Here is a 17,246-nt window from a genome sequence, read left to right as displayed (position 1 = left end):
AACGTGTGAGTGATGATTAGTATCTAGATGATTTATTGGTGCCGTGTGGTTCAGGCACTTCGGAATAGGACCAATCCATATCTTTCCCAAGGATGTCGTAAAAGGCTTCTAAGGGAAGGAAACTCATAAACTTGGGATTCCTCTTGTTGGCGATGGGCTAGCAACCTGTCACTATTTGAATCTTAATCCTATATTAAAGCCAAATAGCTGAACGTGGCCCATCAGTCTTTACAACACTGTAGGCTCTGTCTACCCCGCAAGGGATATAGACGTGATTATATGTATGTATGATTAGTGTAGCGGGAGCGATGATTCGGCTCGACCGCCACCAAAGGGAAGATCTTCCGCCAGGCTGGTGTGACGCCTGGGGAACCGCGCGACAGACGATGTTGTGTCGGAGGTTATACATATATATAGCTTCAATCCGTGAAATCTTTGCTTGCGCGATTTAGGTTTTTCGCTGTTTATGACTGATAGCGTCGCGTGATTCTATTTTTTATTTTTGTGACTTGTGGCGTATAGATTTCGTCACAATTAGTATCAAGATGATTTATTGGTGCCATGTGGCATGTGGTGTTCAGGCTCTTCAGAATAGAACCACTTTATTATGTTTCCCATGGATGTTGTAAAAGGCTACTAAGGGAAAGGCTCATAAACTTGGGATTCCTCTTGTAGGCGATGGGCTAACAACCTGTCACTATTTGAATCTCAATTCCATCATAAAGCCATACAGTTGAATTTGGCCAGTCTTTTAGAGACTGTTGGCTCGGCCTACCTCGCAAGGGATATAAACATGGCTGTATATTACAATATTGAAGATATCTAAATTTATATAATAATATTATTTGTGAAAATAGTTAATAAGTGTGAAATACATAAAATAATTCATTTTTACTAATAAAAAAATAAATAAACGATTTACAGAGACTACATAATTTATGAATTCATAAGATTTCTCATATTTTACTTTTCTCTTTTTATATATATACTTATATTTACATAACTTTCTTTCCCTTTTTCAGAATTCAAGATCTCATTCATTATTATTACGATTGTCCCTTGCCGATTTTGAAGCAGCTATTTAATACTTATTTATAATTTAGTTATGTTACTTGAATAAAGTTATTTCCCATTATTTCACTGTGTTTTTATTTTATTTGTACGTACTATTTAATCTATCTCTTGTACCAGATTTCACCTCAATAGATTTTTTATGTAACTTTATATTTTAAACTAGCTGTGCCCGCGACTTTGTCCGCGTGGAATAGTTATTTTGGGCATCATTGAAGCCCTCAAGGATGAATAATTTTCCCCGTGTTTTTCACATATTCCATTATTTCTTTGCTCCTTATAGTTGCAGCGTGATGTTATATAGCCTAAAGCCTTCCTCGATAAATGGTCTATTCAACGCAAAAATATTTTTTCAATTCGAACCAGTATTTCCTGAGATTAGCGCGTTCCAAACGTAACCAGGACCATGTTTAAAAATAATCTATGATTTCCTTCTAACTCTTTCCACAATACTCTTTGGTTTAAAAAGAAACCGCACATTCTATATTCCAATCGGTGTCAACTTTTGTTTCTGCTGCGAAAATGAAAATTAAATCACCCGTTACAAAAACTATGTAACTAACAATAAACTGGATAAAATATAAATTCTTTGTGTTAAATAATTGCCTGTTTACAATGTACGGGACCCCTCTCAGGTGCTGTAATGCCATGAAACACAATTCCGGAGTGCTTGCCATTAACAATGGAAATTTGGGACATATTGTTTCCACTATCAGTAAGTTTTTCAATGGACGTCATTTATTAAGCCTTTTATACCATAATTGAGTGACAGGATAAGAAGCAGCATGATAAGGGAATGTGATATAGTGACAGGAATATAAAACGGAATGCTTTCATGGTTGGGTTATGACGCGGGGATAAATAAATGTAGGTCTGGTCAAGAGTGCCCGAAACCGACGAGCTTGCATGAAGAAAGTTATGAATGTGGATGAAGCGAAAGAAGTATGCAGAGATCGTCACAAGTGGAAAGATGTAGTTTATGCCTCTACGAGAAAGAGGCGTGATTTATGTATGTTTATATTCTTCTTTAGGTAAAGGCAATGATTATGGATGCTCGCTTGGGTACTAAAGTTAATACAATTTTTAGTAAAGACAATGATAAACACTTACTGTCATCAATTTATTTATACGAACATGATTCTTCTATTATTTACGACCTCTGTGGCGGTAGTACGCTTGTCTGTGACACCGGAGGTCCCGGGTTCGAATCCCGGCCAGGGCATGATGAGAAAGTATTTTTTTCTGATTGGCCTGGGTCTTGGATGTTTATCTATGTATAAGTATTTAATATTACTACATAATATAGTATCGTTGACTTAGTATCTCGTAACACAAGTCTTGAACTTACTTCGAGGCTATCTCAATCTGTGTTAATTGTCCCGTTTATATTTATTTATTATGTAATTCTTCCAAGGCCATTTTGTAATGATAGCCAAACATTTATGAAATTATTGACCTTGGTTATTTACCTTCAAGATGATTGAATAATATTATTATAATCACCACGTAGCAGATACGTTGGTCAAACTATATTCATAATACAAACGTAATCAGAAATATGAAACTGTAACTTTCTTAATGTTTAGGTAGAAGAAATTATTCCAAAGACAGCAAGGATTGCTGCAAGGTTATAGACCAAAAAGCAGGGAAGAAGATGACGGAATGGCCCAAATCTGAACAGGCTGACCCACCGCCCACGGCCTGGCGCCCAGAATGTCCAGGGTACCCACAGCCAACGAACTACGACCCCTATAAAATAAAGGTCCCAGATATCGTGGTACCACCTCTTCCGCCGAGCAACGCGAAGGTGAGACCCTGATTTTAATTAACTTATGGGTTCCAATCTGAACAAACAGCTCACTTTTTATGAAAAAGCATCATCGTCATTAGAAATTTCCATTGTTTTTGCGAGTAAAATACTGATTTGATGATAAAAATAATTTGGGTCAGTCATTGGAACGAATTTCCTGTAATTGCTTTGGCCATGTTAAAACTTTATACTTTTTAAAGTTTTCTTTTTTACTAAAAAGAAAACTCATTTTTATCCTCTGTTTTGTTTGTGTTATTTCAAACGTTTCACATACATTCTTTAGATTTCTGTTTTTAACATGATCAAAACTGTAAGCTTTTGTTTCCTTATCTTGCGACAAAACCATAATCTTAGTGCGTTTGACGAAATCAGAGCCCTCACACGATCCCCACGGGGTAGACAATCCAAATCCAGGACGCCCCATTTTGGGAGAACATTGAATCTAATGAAATCCAGCTTGTGCTTTCTTCATCAGTGGACCGGAGTGGTGTTCTCCACGCACGATCCTCACAGCGGCCAGCAATATCCGTCCTACCCACAAAGCCAGGGCTATCAGGAGTGCCCCCAAGATCAACAACAGAGTTGTGAGGAGCGGAAGGAAGAAGAAGAGGAAGGCTTCTTCAGCGTACTGAAAAAATTCTTCAGAGGAAAAGGCTCCAAGTCGTCTGGCTCCGACAATATGGTCCCGAACGATTGCATGATCGATTATAAACGAAACTGGTAAGAATTTAACAGAAAGAATTTGAGAAGCAACCAACTTGATCACAAATTAAATGAACGAAGCCAGGGATCGTGAAGGGAGGATTCGTCCAACGCACTAAAACCAATCGCGACAGCCAAGTCAAAATTTGATTTATCGACAGGAGATACCCAATGAGGATGCAGTAAACCCTATGTACAGACAGATGGCCTGTGGATATGAACCCTGTCAAGATCTGTTCCATAATTCCGCTATAATCCATCCGGATTACTGGAAGCGTAAACCTGAAAGGAAATTGCAGGAGTTGGTCAAGGAGACGTTGCCTAAACTTGGGTACCATGGGCGGACCAAATACAAGTATGCCTTCCATGAGCCGTGGAAGCCGTTAGACCGACTGGCATTACTGGAAGAAGCAGAGAAAGAAGAAAATCCAATATCTGATTCGAGTACGAAACAAGTGTAATTGAGGACTCTGATTTTGGGCGCATAAAAATGAAAATTTGTGTAAATACACCCGAGTTTGTGGTAGTCGTCGCTTGATACCGAAATAAATGTGTATGAAAACTATTTGTCGATTTCAATTCACTTTTCAAAATTATCAAGACTAACAACTAACTCTGTGACTAGCCCAGATCTTGCTCTGAAGTTTTGAATGTGGAAGAGGCGTCTGCTCAGCATTGGGACTCAAAACTAATAGGTTAAATCATCAGCTGAATGAAGTCTTGGGATAAATCATTGTTTCCTCACAGCCGATGCTAGATTGTGCCAAAACTAAAGGGCCTTGCTCTGTGCTACCTCCCCCGCCGCCCCCGCCGTGCCCTGTGCCGCCGCCGAAGCCTTTCCCCTGGATCTACGTATGGGCCGTCGGCTCATTCTTTACTATCATGGGATTAGTAAGTACTTCTTTATTTCAAACTTTTGGCTCTGTCTACTCAGCAAGGGATAAATACGTGATACACATATGTACATATGAGACATATAGTATGTATGTATTGTATAACGGCCTCTGTGGCACAGCGGTAGTGCGCTTGTCGGTGACACCAGAGGTCCCGGGTTCGAATCCCGGCCAGGGCATGATGAGAAACGTTCTTTCTTTGATTGGCCTGGGTCTTTAATATTTTTATAGTATTATATTATTATTATATATATTTATTTAGCATCAAAGTATGTAGAATCCACCACCTATGCTATCAGAGTTTATAACAGATTCCTAACATATAAAATGACTTCAATTTTGTTGTGTCCCTTTTTTACCCACGTTGTTCAATTATTTCCATTAAAAATTCAGAACAATCTTTCTTTTCATTTTCCTGTCGTATTGGAAGAAATTTCTCTAGAAATAAGTAGCGCCCTTGTACTGAATTTCTTTTTAGTTTCAGTTACAAATTCTTTTTCCTTGATTTACATAAATACATATATATACATACTAGCTGTCCCAGCAAACGTTGCTTTGCCATATATTTTTTTTAAGTAATTTATACTTAAAGAAAAATGTTAAGGGTGGACAACCCTTATCACTAAGGGGTATGAAAAATAGATGTTGGCCGATTCTCAGACCGACTCAATTTGCTCACAAAATTTTATGAGAATCGATCAAGTGCCGTGTGGTTCCCGGCACCAATACAAAAAAGAATAGGACCACGCCATCTCTTTCCCATGGATGTCGTAAAAGGCGACTAAGGGATAGGCTTACAAACTTGGGATTCTTTTTTAGGCGATGGGCTAGCAACCTGTCACTATTTGAATCTCAATTCTATCATTAAGCCAAATAGCTGAACGTGGTCATTCAGTCTTTTCAAGACTGTTGGCTCTGTCTACCCCGCAAGGGACATAGACGTGACCATATGTATGTATGTATGCATGTATCGATCAAGCCGTTTCGGAGCAGTACAGGAATTTTATATGTAAGACATAAATAATGATATTTTTTTACCCAGATTTACAGATTTTACCTGTGGAAAGAGGAGCGTGACAGAGTCAGCGATTCTAAACCCATTTGTAAGTTACAAATTATCAGTTGGATTAAATAAAATAAATATATATATCCGGGACAAATTACATATATTGAGTTAGCCTCGCAGTAAGTTCGAGACTTGTGTTACGAGATACTAACTCAACGATACTATATTGTATAATACATACTTATATAGATAAACATCCAAGACCCAGGCCGAGCAGAAAAAGTTATTTCTCAACATTAATTCCGGGATTCGAACCCGGGACCTCCGGTGTCACAGACAAGCGTACTACCGCTCGGCGGTTTCGGGTACTTTGACCTGACCCTTTGCCAGGAGGTCTTTGATCAAAAAAAGGATCAAACAAACAAACAAACTCTTCAGCTTAGGATGTTTATAAATGAATCTAAGTATTTATCAATCCAGGGCGACCACGGCGCATCATCAAGCGGCCTTTCCACGAGAAGGACTTGCCCGCGTGCGTACAGTACCTCATCATAGGCACGGGAGCGGCCGGGTGGGCCGCCTACAGGGCGATACAGGAACACGATAAGAAGGCCAAGGTGATACGTGGTGTCCTGAAGTACATACTAGCTTTATAATTTTAGTATAGATGTGTATATATGTATAAACAATAAAAATAGCGCGCAGAGCGCTCACAACTTAAGTCATTATAGTGATAGGCATATATCCGTAAGACATACATATACATATGGTAACGTCTATATCCTATGCGAGGTAGACAGAGTTAACAGTCTTGAAGATAGAATGGCCACGTTCAGCTAGTTCGGCTTGATGATAGAATTGAGATTCAAATAGTGATAGGTTGCTGGCGCATCGCCTAAAAAAGAATCCGAAGTTTGTAAGCCTATCCCTTAGTCGCCTTTTACGACGTCCATGGGAAAGAGATGGTCCTATTATTTTTTGTAATGGTGCCGGGAACCACACGGCAATGCCGGGAACCACACGGCAATATCCGTCGTTAGTGATAGGCGTCCGTATCCGTAAGACATACATATATGTTTCAGGTATTCTTCGTTACAAAAGAAGACATCTTGCCCTACGCTAGGCCGGCTATGTCGAAACACATGTGGTGGAACGCGGAGCCGCCTGACTTGAGTCACCTCCACTATGTTCAGGATGGCAAAAGATACACGTATGTGCCACTTCGTTGTCTATCTGTCATGACTATTTTTCTCTGTAACGGGTTACGGAGAACGCTGATTTGGCCACGCCGCACTGTGGTCTGAGAACTGGTCATGTGACTCAAAGATAACTGGGCCGGCGGTGTCGCGTCGTGTCTGTATATACATATATATATTAGTGTCCCATCCATACAGACAGACATATATGTATATATGTTGTCTGTGGGACAAATTACACAGATTGAGTTAGCCTCGAAGTAAGTTCGAGACTTGTGTTACGAGATACTAACTCAACGATACTATATTTTATAATAAATACTTAGATAAACATCCAAGACCCAGGCCAATTAGAAAAAGTTATTTTCTCATAATGCCCTGGCCGGGATTCGAACCCGGGACCTCCGGTGTCACAGACAAGCTCACTACCACCACTGCGTCACAGAGGCCGTCAAACCAGCAACACCAATACCAGAAAGATGGTATTTATCTGTTTTTCCTTCTTTTCAGAATGTACGTACATGTCTTTATGCAAAAATTCTATGGACCCGGTCCATAAACCGTCTCACGCCAGGAGTACGATATTAAATTTTATTTCCTTTTTTTTTTTCTTCAGATTGTACATGTCCCTATGCAAGAACTTCATGGATCCGGTCAAGTTCTACCGCAAGAAGACTGGGCCGGCGGTGTCGATCGCGTCCGGCTGGACCGTGTCGCGGGTCGACGCGGACGACCACGTGGCGTACGTCCGGACCATGTGTGGCGAACAGCCGATTTACTACGAGAGGGCTTTGATTGCTACCGGTATGTTACGCCAATAAGAGCAGGTTTTAAATGTAGGTACATGAATAAAATCATTTGCCGTGTGGTTCCCGGCACCAATACAAAAAAGAATAGGACCACTCCCATCTCTTTCCCGTGGATGTCGTGAAAGGCAACTAAGGGATAGGCTTACAAACTTGGGATTCTTTTTTAGGCGATGGGCTAGCGGCCTGTCACTATTTGAATCTCAATTCTATCATTAAGCCAAACAGCTGAACTTGGCCATTCAGTCTTTTCAAGACTGTTGGCTCTGTCTACCCCGCAAGGGATATAGACGTGACCATATGAATGAATTAATAAATGAAATCACGCCTCTTTCCTGGAGTGGAGGGGTATTTATAAAAATGAATATATACGGAACAAATTACACGGATTGAGTTAACATTAAAGTAAGTTCAAAACTTCATACATACATACATAAAATCACGCCTTTTTTCCACTCCCAAGCTAGGACTACATCTTTCCACTTGCCAAGATCTCTGAATACTTACTTCGCTTCATCCACATTCATAACTCTCTACATGCAAGCTCGGCGGTTTCGGGTAAGTACTCTTAGGTTATAAGTGTATGCGTAATAAATATTTTTTCGATAGAAATGTTTGCAATGGAATCCTAAAAAAAGAATTTAATAAATTTAAGGATAGATTAAGAGCAAATAACTTGAATTTTTTTTATGAAATTTGACTAAGAAGCTACTTAATTCTGTAATGTTGTTGAAGAAAATGCTGCAGTGCAGTTTGTTACCGCTTCTTCTGCACTGACGTCTTGGAAGCGGCAGTAAACTTAGTTTTTAAGTAATTTATTTGACGTCAACCAATGTTGTTAAACCATACGACAATTATTAAGCGATATAATAGTCCTACTATCCTACTTCCTACTACTATTATAAAGGCGAAAGTTTGTATGGATGTTTGTTACTCTTTCACGCAAAAACTACTGAACCGATTACCATGAAATTTGGTATGTAGGTAGCTGAAGACCCAGAATAACACATAGGCTACTTTTTATCCCAGAGTTCCCGCGGGATTGATAGGGTTTCCATGCGGACGAAGTCGCGGGCGGCCTCTAGTATCCTATAATAGGCTATTTGACTGTATTAAAAATATACATTTCTTTTATGTCATCAGTCTTAATATTATTTTTTTGGAGCGATTTGTAATAACGCGAGATAAAAATATTGCATTATTTAAACAAAATCCGTCTCAGAAAATTAGGTTTTTATATGCAGCTGTCACGTGACTAAAAACGAACGTGATTGGCTATTTCTATTATGACGTCAATTATCCATAAACAGACTGTGGATCGTACCGTTCCTTAGTGTTCGCTATTATTTTTCAAGATTTTATAAGTGTTTGATCGCTCAGGATTACTCAGATAACATAGGTATTTAATAATGGAAACCAATTCCGCGAAAGCTGACAGCCGAAACCTACCAAAAGTGGACGCAATAATGATTGGAAGAAGAAATCTGGATTGTCTTTGAAGAAGACAATCTAAAAAAAGATTTCTATGCTGCCGAACTGAGGAATGTGAAAACATTAATAGTAAGTATATCTTGGTAACCACTGATCTTAGATCATGATCTGAAACCACTTCTTGCGAATATTCAAATCCATCGGCATAGAAAAAAACAGTTTCGTAGGAGATTTTATTGTTGTATTAGTGCATTGAGGCACTGCACAACATTTATAGGAACTCATTTTAATAATTTTCACACATATGACGTGGCACAAGTTAAATAAAACAAGAGAAAATCAAAACTTTTCGAAACACCAACAAGCTTTGTATGATATTTACACGAAATTTACGTCACTGCATGCCATGGCCGCCATATTGCTAAAAGTCGCGTTTTGGCGGCATATTTGAATATTTCATTTTCTTTTTCGATTTTTTAATAAAATAGCTGTAATAAAGGCAGAAAAGTATTTTTGTAGGGCTCCTTATAAACAAATAAATACCCTAAGATAGTTTTTAGAACTTTGTCAAATAGCCTATAATGAATAAAAATTTTGAATTTTTTTTGAATTTTGAATGATCACGGAAGTGAAGCCTACGACATAATAAACAAATGCACGTATTTATTTTACAATACACCGCATGAAACTCATCTTGTTGTATGCACTTGCAATACTTTCTCTATGGAACTGCATTATATTTTCTTCGGTACTTGAAACTAACCTGGAAAATGTGTTTGAAAAAAGAAAACATAATTAATTTTTTGTTTTTTTTTTATCCATACTTGAAACTAACCTGGAAAATTTATTTGAAAAAAGAAAACACAATTCTTTTTTTTTTTTCAAATTATCGAAGTGCCAGCAGTTCTCAACATTTCCACCTCTTTCCGTGTTCTATCTTATTCATACCGATTTCAGGGTCAAAGGCTAAGAATTTAGATTTGTTCTGTTCGGCGCCAAAACCGGTCCGGGACAAGGTCAGCGTGCTCCGCACTATCAGGGATTTGGAGCTGTCTTACCGCCGAGTGAAGGAAGCGAAGCACGTGACAATAGTCGGGGGGGGCGTGTTGGGCTGCGAGCTGGCGTGGCATCTGGGCAGGATGAGTGAGTTATTACTAAAGATCGGAATAAGTAGATTGAATTGGGGTCAATGAACTGAAACGTATATATTATTATGGACATGCCTCCGTCCGGGATTGCGGGATTTGTAAATTATTAAGTTTTTTTTTTTGGAATTTTTACAAGTGGGATGAAGAATATATTAGTGGTAGCTGTTTTCCCCCGACTTCGTTCACGTAAATTGTAGTCCTACGTAATTGTACCCGCGGACAATGTGAATCCCGGAAAAGAGGCTTATCCATGTTATGCTTTCTATGATAATTCATGATGCAAGTAATACACACAGCACATAAAATCAATCTACCTATTCCGATCTCTGGTCTGACTGAATGGCCCACATTCAGCTATTTGGCTTAATAGTACCTAAGTTATTTATTTATATGAACTTCATACACGTAAGAACGTGCCCTGTGGTTCCCGGCACAAATATAAAAAATAATAGGATCACTCCATCTCTTTCCCATGGATGTCATAAAAGGCGACCAAGCTTACAAACTTGGGATTCTTTTTTAGGCGATAGGCAAGCAACCTGTCACTAGTTGAATCTCAATTCTATCGTTAAGCCAAATAGCTGAACGTGGCCATTCAGTCTTTTCAAGACTGTTGGCTCTGTCTACCCCGCAAGGGATATAGACGTGACCATATGTATGTATGTTTATACACGTAAAATGTTTAACAGGTGGACTTAACACTGGAATTGCCACAAATCACTCTCTGCCAGTCGAACCTTTTTCTCTTCAAGCAGTTGCTAGAATTATTATACATACATACATAAAATCACGCCTCTTTCCCGGAGGGGTAGCCAGAGACTACCTCATTCCACTTGCCACGATCTCTGCATACTTCCATCGCTCGGCGGTTTTGGGAAACCTTTAAAAACTTTTGTTTACGTGCCAAATACTTCACCACAGATGAAGTGGTGGAGCGCCCCCCAGAAACCCCGCCCATAGAGTTCGTTCACATGTACAAAGGCAAGGGTGTGTTGTCCAACATCGTGCCGGAGTACCTTGGACAGTGGGCCGCTGAGAAGATCAGGTGTGAAGGCGTCACCATGATGCCGCAGAGTGAGTAGTGATATATCCCACTAATATTATACCTAAATGCGAAAGTTTGTATGTCAGTATGGATGTTTGTTACTCTTTACTCTTTCATGCAATATGCATATTTTTTATAAAGGTATTAAAATATAAAGGTATTAAACACGCACGTGACGTACCTATATTTAACGTTTATAACGTACATTTATTTAAAGTTTACTTACTTATTCATTTTACTTCGCTCGGTGACCACGGATCATTTTAACATGATTCGAAACGTCCGAGATAAAATAAAGGTACGTTACGTGCGCGTTTAATACCTGTATTATTTATAAAATAAAAAGCGCTCTCTATAATGCCACAAAGTAAATTTTTCTCTCTTATATCCAGTCTCAAGCTGTGGAAAGAGAGAACCCAGAACTTTTATTTTTTCAGCTCAAATTCACGACGCATTCATAACGCCTGACAACCGCTTGGAACTGACGCTGTCAAACGGATCTTCACTAGTGACAGATTACGTTAGTTTTTTTTTTGTTTTTTTATTATTATATACCTCTACATACGTAAATACCTACAATCAAACAATTCATTTGTTATTCATTCTCTATATGTAAGTATATATTTTTATTGAAGCACTTAAGAGCTCAATCAGTTGTTGAGGAAACAGCGGTTTGACCATGAAGTTCGCATTGATGTCGTAAAAGGCGACTAAGGGTTAGCCTTACAAACTTGGGATTCTTCTTTCAGGCGATGGTCTAGCAACCTGTCACTATTTAAATCTCAATTCTATAATTTAGTTAAACAGCTGAGCGTGGCCTATCAGTCTCTTCAAGGCTATTGGCTTTGTCTACCCCGCAAGGGATATAGACGTGATTATATGTATGTATGTGTGTACCGGGGCTTGCCTTTGACCAAAGTCCAGAATTGTTCAAAATTAATCAGATTCTTCAAATCCATTCTAGGTGCTGGTAGCAATCGGGTCTACACCTCGAGTGGAGATGGCCGGACGTTCTTTCCTGGAGACCGACTCCATCAATGGAGGATTCAAGGTCAACACAGAACTTGAGGCCAGGACTCACCTTTACGTGGTACACGTCATTCATCTTCTTATCTTATTTTGCAGTCGAAAAAAGAAGTGTGGTTCCCGGCACCAATAGAAAAAGAGATTAGAACCAATCCATCTCTTTCGCATGGATGTCTTAAATTGCGAATAAGTGATAGGCTGATGAACTTGGGATTCTTCTTGTAGGAGATGTGCTAGCATTTTATTATTAAACCAATACAGCTGAACGTGGCCTTTCAGACTTTTCGAGACTGTTGGCTTTTTCTACCCCGCAAAGGACATACATACATATGGTCACGTCTATATCCCTTGCGGGGTAGACAGAGCCAACAGCCTTGAAAAGACTGAATGGCCACGTTAAGCTATTTGGCTTAATGATAGAATTGAGATTCAAATAGTGACAGGTTGCTAGCCCATCGCCAAGAAAGAAGAAACCCAAGTTTTTAAGCCTATCCCTTAGTCGCCTTTTACGACATCCATGGGAAAGAGACGGTTGGATGGAGCAAAGGACGTAGACGTGATTATAACCCATTTATCACCATACAGGCTGGTGACGTAGCAAGCATCTACTCCCAATGGAAGGACACGAGGATCAGAATGGAGCATTACGACAACGCTGAGGAGCAGGGCTACATCGCCGGCGCCAACATGACCGGCTACTGGACCCCGGCCAACATGGAGCCCCATTACTGGCTGAAGCTGGGGGAGGCTCTGAGGGTCGAGGTATGGAACATGGTGGAATATTTCAGTCAAGAGAAGTCGCCCTGTATAGAGAGAGGCTCTTCGTTTTTGTTCCCATTGCTGGGAGTCTTTGCCTGTGACATTGCCTGACCAACCTGGACTTAACCCAGCTTAGGTATGACTTGTCCCCTAAGAGCATAGGTCATCATACACAATGTTACTCGGAAGAGTCATTGTTGCATTGCTACAGTAGGATTTGAACCTGGTTATACTGAGAAAGGGTGTGTTTTCGAGCTGGTACCTTGGACGCCGGGCTTAGAATGGAGCATTACGACAACGCTGAGGAGCAGGGCTACATCGCCGGCGCCAACATGACTGACTACTGGACCCTGGCCAACATGATGGCTCTGAGGGTCGAGGTATGGAATCGAGGAAAAAATTGAGTTCCTTTAAATATTTGTCTAAAAGGTAAAAACGGGACCCTATATACTAATCGCTATCTGGCCGTTTGTCTGTCACCAGCCTGTATCTCATAAACCGGTTTTTATGATTTGCATTTGGCTGGCGTCAATCCCGTCCCAGATACATGCGTGTAGTATTTCTTCACCCAAAGAAATTCCTCGAATGCAATTCACATGAAGTAGGTACACCTCTTTCCCGGGGTTCGTGATTATATCTTTCCACTTGCCACGATCCCTGTGTACTTCTTTCGCGTCATCCACATTCATTACTTCATGCAAACAGTCCTTCCTCCATTTGTGACGTCTAAACACACAAGAAATAAAGCACTAGCCAACTGGTTTGAATTGTATCAAATGGCAATCAAACCAGAAGGCTACCTCAATAATTTAAATACAGATAATTCATAAATGTAATTTACTATAATATAAATAATATCTATAAATATAGAATAAACCATTGGCGTCTTCAAAATAAGCAAAACAATGGCCAACTAGTTAGTTTGAATATTGTATCCAATTGAAATCAAACTAGAAAGCCAAATAAAAGCTAAAACATATGTGACATAACAAACAAAAAGATTAATCAAATAAAATTAATAAAAAAAAAACAGTCCTTAATTTGTCATCGCATTCGTTTTGCAGGTGGTGGGCGAGGTGGGAGCATGCATGCCGATCGTAGCTCTGTTCAAGCCTTGCGAGGAAGCAGAGGAACTACCCCAGGCTCATGAAGGAGCTGGCGACAGGATTTGCTTTAAACAGTCAGTTCTTCAGCACTTATTCTTTACTACTTCATCTTCCTCGTGGTATTAGAGCTGGTTGCATCCTTCTTGTGAAAAGAACCCTCACTTTAGGTCACTTGAAGACCACGATCGTGGATTGGGTAAGTCAGGTTTGACCCGTGTGACCTCTGCAAGGACCTCAACCCATATTGGATCACATTCAGTTGCCTGAAATAAAAAGGTTTTCTCATGATGTTTTCCCTCATCACTTCGTCATGATCATCAAAAAAAATCACCGTGATTGTGTGGGGAAGTCCTTAAGAGCCCCATCGAGTAGATAAGTACACGGAGAGACTCCTGTTTGCCGCAATGAGGCCTTATAATTTTTTTTCAGTGGAATTTTATTAGAAGGTTCTCGTTCATAAGGGTATTTGTTGATCAACTTATCTATGTTACTTAGAAGAGTCATCAGAACAAGCTTCCAGCCATCCAACCAATAAATAATAAATAGAAATAAATAAATATATACGGGACAAATCACACAGATTGAGCTAGCCTCGAAGTAAGTTCGAGACTTGTGTTACGAGATACTTACTCAACGATACTATATTTTATAATAAATACTTATATAGATAAACATCCAAGACCCAGGCCAATCAGAAAAAGTTATTTCCTCATCATGCCCTGGCCGGGATTCGAACCCGGGACCTCCGGTGTCACAGACAAGCGCACTACCGCTGCGCCACAGAGGCCGTCGACATCGATCGACCAATAAAACTTATATTACATGTTTGAGAGATGAAAATCATTGTCTCTGCGTCATCTTGGCTGTTAAACCTCGACAGGAGCGAGACATACGAACACAAGTACAAACGCGGTCTTCTGTTCTACCTCCGAGATGAGACCGTGGTCGGGTTCACCTTCTGGAACATGCCACCAATTGATGACAGGAAGATGGTCGCCACTGAGGTACGTTGTCTTTTGCAACTATTTTTTTTTTTAATTGAGTGACAGTATAAAGTACAGTGTGAAAAGGAACGTTGTGATGGAAACAAGATATAGTAACAGGAATAGATAATGGGAATACTTAGATGGTTAGGACATGCGTGGAGGATAAATTAAAAGCAGGTTGACAAAGCTAATATATAAGGAGTGAGTGAAAGTTGGGGAGGAATGTCTTTTTTTTGTTATCGAAGTGGAAATCCTTTTTGCGGACAACCCCCCAGTTTTTCACCCGGGAGAGTGTGGGATAACTGGCACATAATGTACCAGCCTACCCACTAAAACCCCTACGTGCGCCCTTTTCGCCATTTTGAGGACATGATGGAATCGTAGGCATTTCACCACGAGAGGAATAAGGCCTAGATGAACTTACCTTAATCAAATAGGGGACGTCCTGGCGAAATGTCAGATTGATCCTTTAGGATGAGTCGTTGAGTGAGTATGAGTCGTCCCGGAATGAGCATTTCCAGGTCGTCCACTTTCCGTACCTTTCGGACGATAATGTCCACTTCTTACGTAACCTCAATCTCCCGAGATTGAATGTGGATGAAGCGAAAGAAGAGTATGCAGGAGTTGAATTCCAGTTGAGCACCTAGATCGTACGTCAGGCAATTTATCTTAGTTCATGTAAGTATGTTTATTTATTAATAAGTTTATACATATATAGTTCCTTTATTGTTTGCCGGTTGAATGGAAGAGATCCCTTCATGGGATAAGTCCGCCGCTGCAAGTGATTTATATTTTTTATAATTATGTACTATTTTCTTGTTACTGTATAAATTTCTATGCAATAAAGATATTACAAACAAATAGGAGTCATGGCAAGTGGATAAGTACTCTCAACCTATCCCTCTGAGAAAGAGGCGTGTTTTTGATAAGTAGGTATAACCACAAAATACATACATACATAACATCACGCCTCTTTCCCGGAGGGGTAGGCAGAGACTACCTCTTTTCACTTGCCACGATCTCTGCACACTTCCTTCGCTTCATCCACATTCATAACTCTCTTCATGCAAGCTCGGCGGTTTCGGGTACTCTTGTCCTGACCAGGACGTCCTTAATTTGATCAAGATACGTTCGTCTAGGTCTTCCCACTCCGACCTTGCCCTCCACACTCTCCTCCTCCTCCACAAAATGATGACATAATTTTCAGTTGCTCCGCGCGAAGCCGTCGTACAAGGAGATCAACTTGCTGGCCGAACTGCTCGGCTTCCACGACACTAAGTGCGAGTACCCGAAAGCGGCTGACCTGGTTGAAATCGGACCATGCATCAAGAAGTAAGTTCGATTTATACTTATAATATAAAGTTACTTAAGACTTCGCTCCCGTGAGAATTTTCGGAAAAAATCGGCCATATTCCTCTTCTACTTGTGTTAAATTTCGTCAAAATCAGTCAGAAATTTCAGTTTGTTCGTTAAAACATAAATACAATTCTTTTATAAATGCGAAAGTTTGTGAGTATGTCAGGATGTCAGTATGGATGTTTGTTACTCTTTCACGCAAAAACTACTGAACCGATTACGATGAAATTTGGTATGTGGGTAGCTGAAGACCCAGAATAACACATAGGCTATTTATCCCAGAGTTCCCGCGGGATTGATAGGGTTTCCATGCGGACGAAGTCGCGCGCGGCCTCTAGTACTTATTGTTACTTATTTGTAAGCCGATCACTTAGCCTTTTACGACATCCATGGGAAGGAGATGGATTAGTCCTATTCTTTTTTCTGTTGATGCCGGGAACCACACGGCAATTCATATTCCTATAAGGTAAAGTTTCCCAACACTCGTCACTAATGATAATATTTAATTTGTTTGTTTGAAAAATCTTTATTGCACATAAAAAATAATATAACAAATTTAATATATTTATTCCACAGAAATTTACACAATTTATAACTTTTCAATGTTTGTATCTGAATTATATTTAATCTCAATTATTATTTGCATTTCAGTTGGCGAGTATTCTGAAAAAAAGTAAAGACGCCGTGACCTGAAATATAAATCGTGTATTTTCTAACGTATTTATTTGACGTCCTACAATACTGAATCATTTGACATGTTGAAGGTTGGAGTTTGTAATAAAAAGTTAACGTTTCTCGTCATGTTTTATTAATAGATATGATTTCATAGTTTGTTCTCATAGCAAATATAATTATGTATTCTGCAAATATTATTTATAAGTGCATGTTGAAATCGTGCGAAGTGT

The 17,246-nt window shown here is 39.6% G+C and overlaps 1 protein-coding gene across 1 annotated transcript; it reads left to right on the top strand.

The window, feature by feature from the left end:
- Nucleotides 1-1,707: 1,707 nt before the first annotated feature.
- On the top strand, nt 1,708-17,112 carry LOC106142183 (apoptosis-inducing factor 1, mitochondrial). The gene is made up of 16 exons (XM_060950173.1): nt 1,708-1,786; nt 2,658-2,878; nt 4,331-4,474; nt 5,519-5,579; nt 5,963-6,099; nt 6,565-6,692; nt 7,295-7,482; nt 9,873-10,058; nt 10,985-11,137; nt 11,546-11,628; nt 12,073-12,198; nt 12,720-12,896; nt 13,958-14,073; nt 14,880-15,003; nt 16,193-16,317; nt 16,993-17,112. Exons 1-16 carry the CDS (start codon nt 1,720-1,722, stop codon nt 17,006-17,008), a joined length of 2,052 nt encoding a protein of 683 aa, XP_060806156.1. The 5' UTR covers nt 1,708-1,719; the 3' UTR covers nt 17,009-17,112.
- The last annotated feature ends 134 nt before the right edge of the window (nt 17,113-17,246 follow it).

Source organism: Amyelois transitella, chromosome 21 (genome assembly GCF_032362555.1).
Source record: "Amyelois transitella isolate CPQ chromosome 21, ilAmyTran1.1, whole genome shotgun sequence".
NCBI classification, from domain to species: Eukaryota; Metazoa; Arthropoda; class Insecta; order Lepidoptera; family Pyralidae; genus Amyelois; species Amyelois transitella.
This window is presented reverse-complemented; position numbering and strand designations above follow the sequence as displayed.

What these genes read in the sequence shown, in the direction of transcription:
- LOC106142183 (XM_060950173.1), top strand. Translation starts at nt 1,720, where the DNA reads ATGAAACACAATTCCGGAGTGCTTGCCATTAACAATGGAAATTTGGGA. An exon ending in TCTTTACTATCATGGGATTA is followed by an intron (nt 4,475 to 5,518) that starts GTAAGTACTTCT and finishes TTTTTTACCCAG; the next exon opens with ATTTACAGATTTTACCTGTG. An exon ending in GGAAGATGGTCGCCACTGAG is followed by an intron (nt 15,004 to 16,192) that starts GTACGTTGTCTT and finishes CATAATTTTCAG; the next exon opens with TTGCTCCGCGCGAAGCCGTC.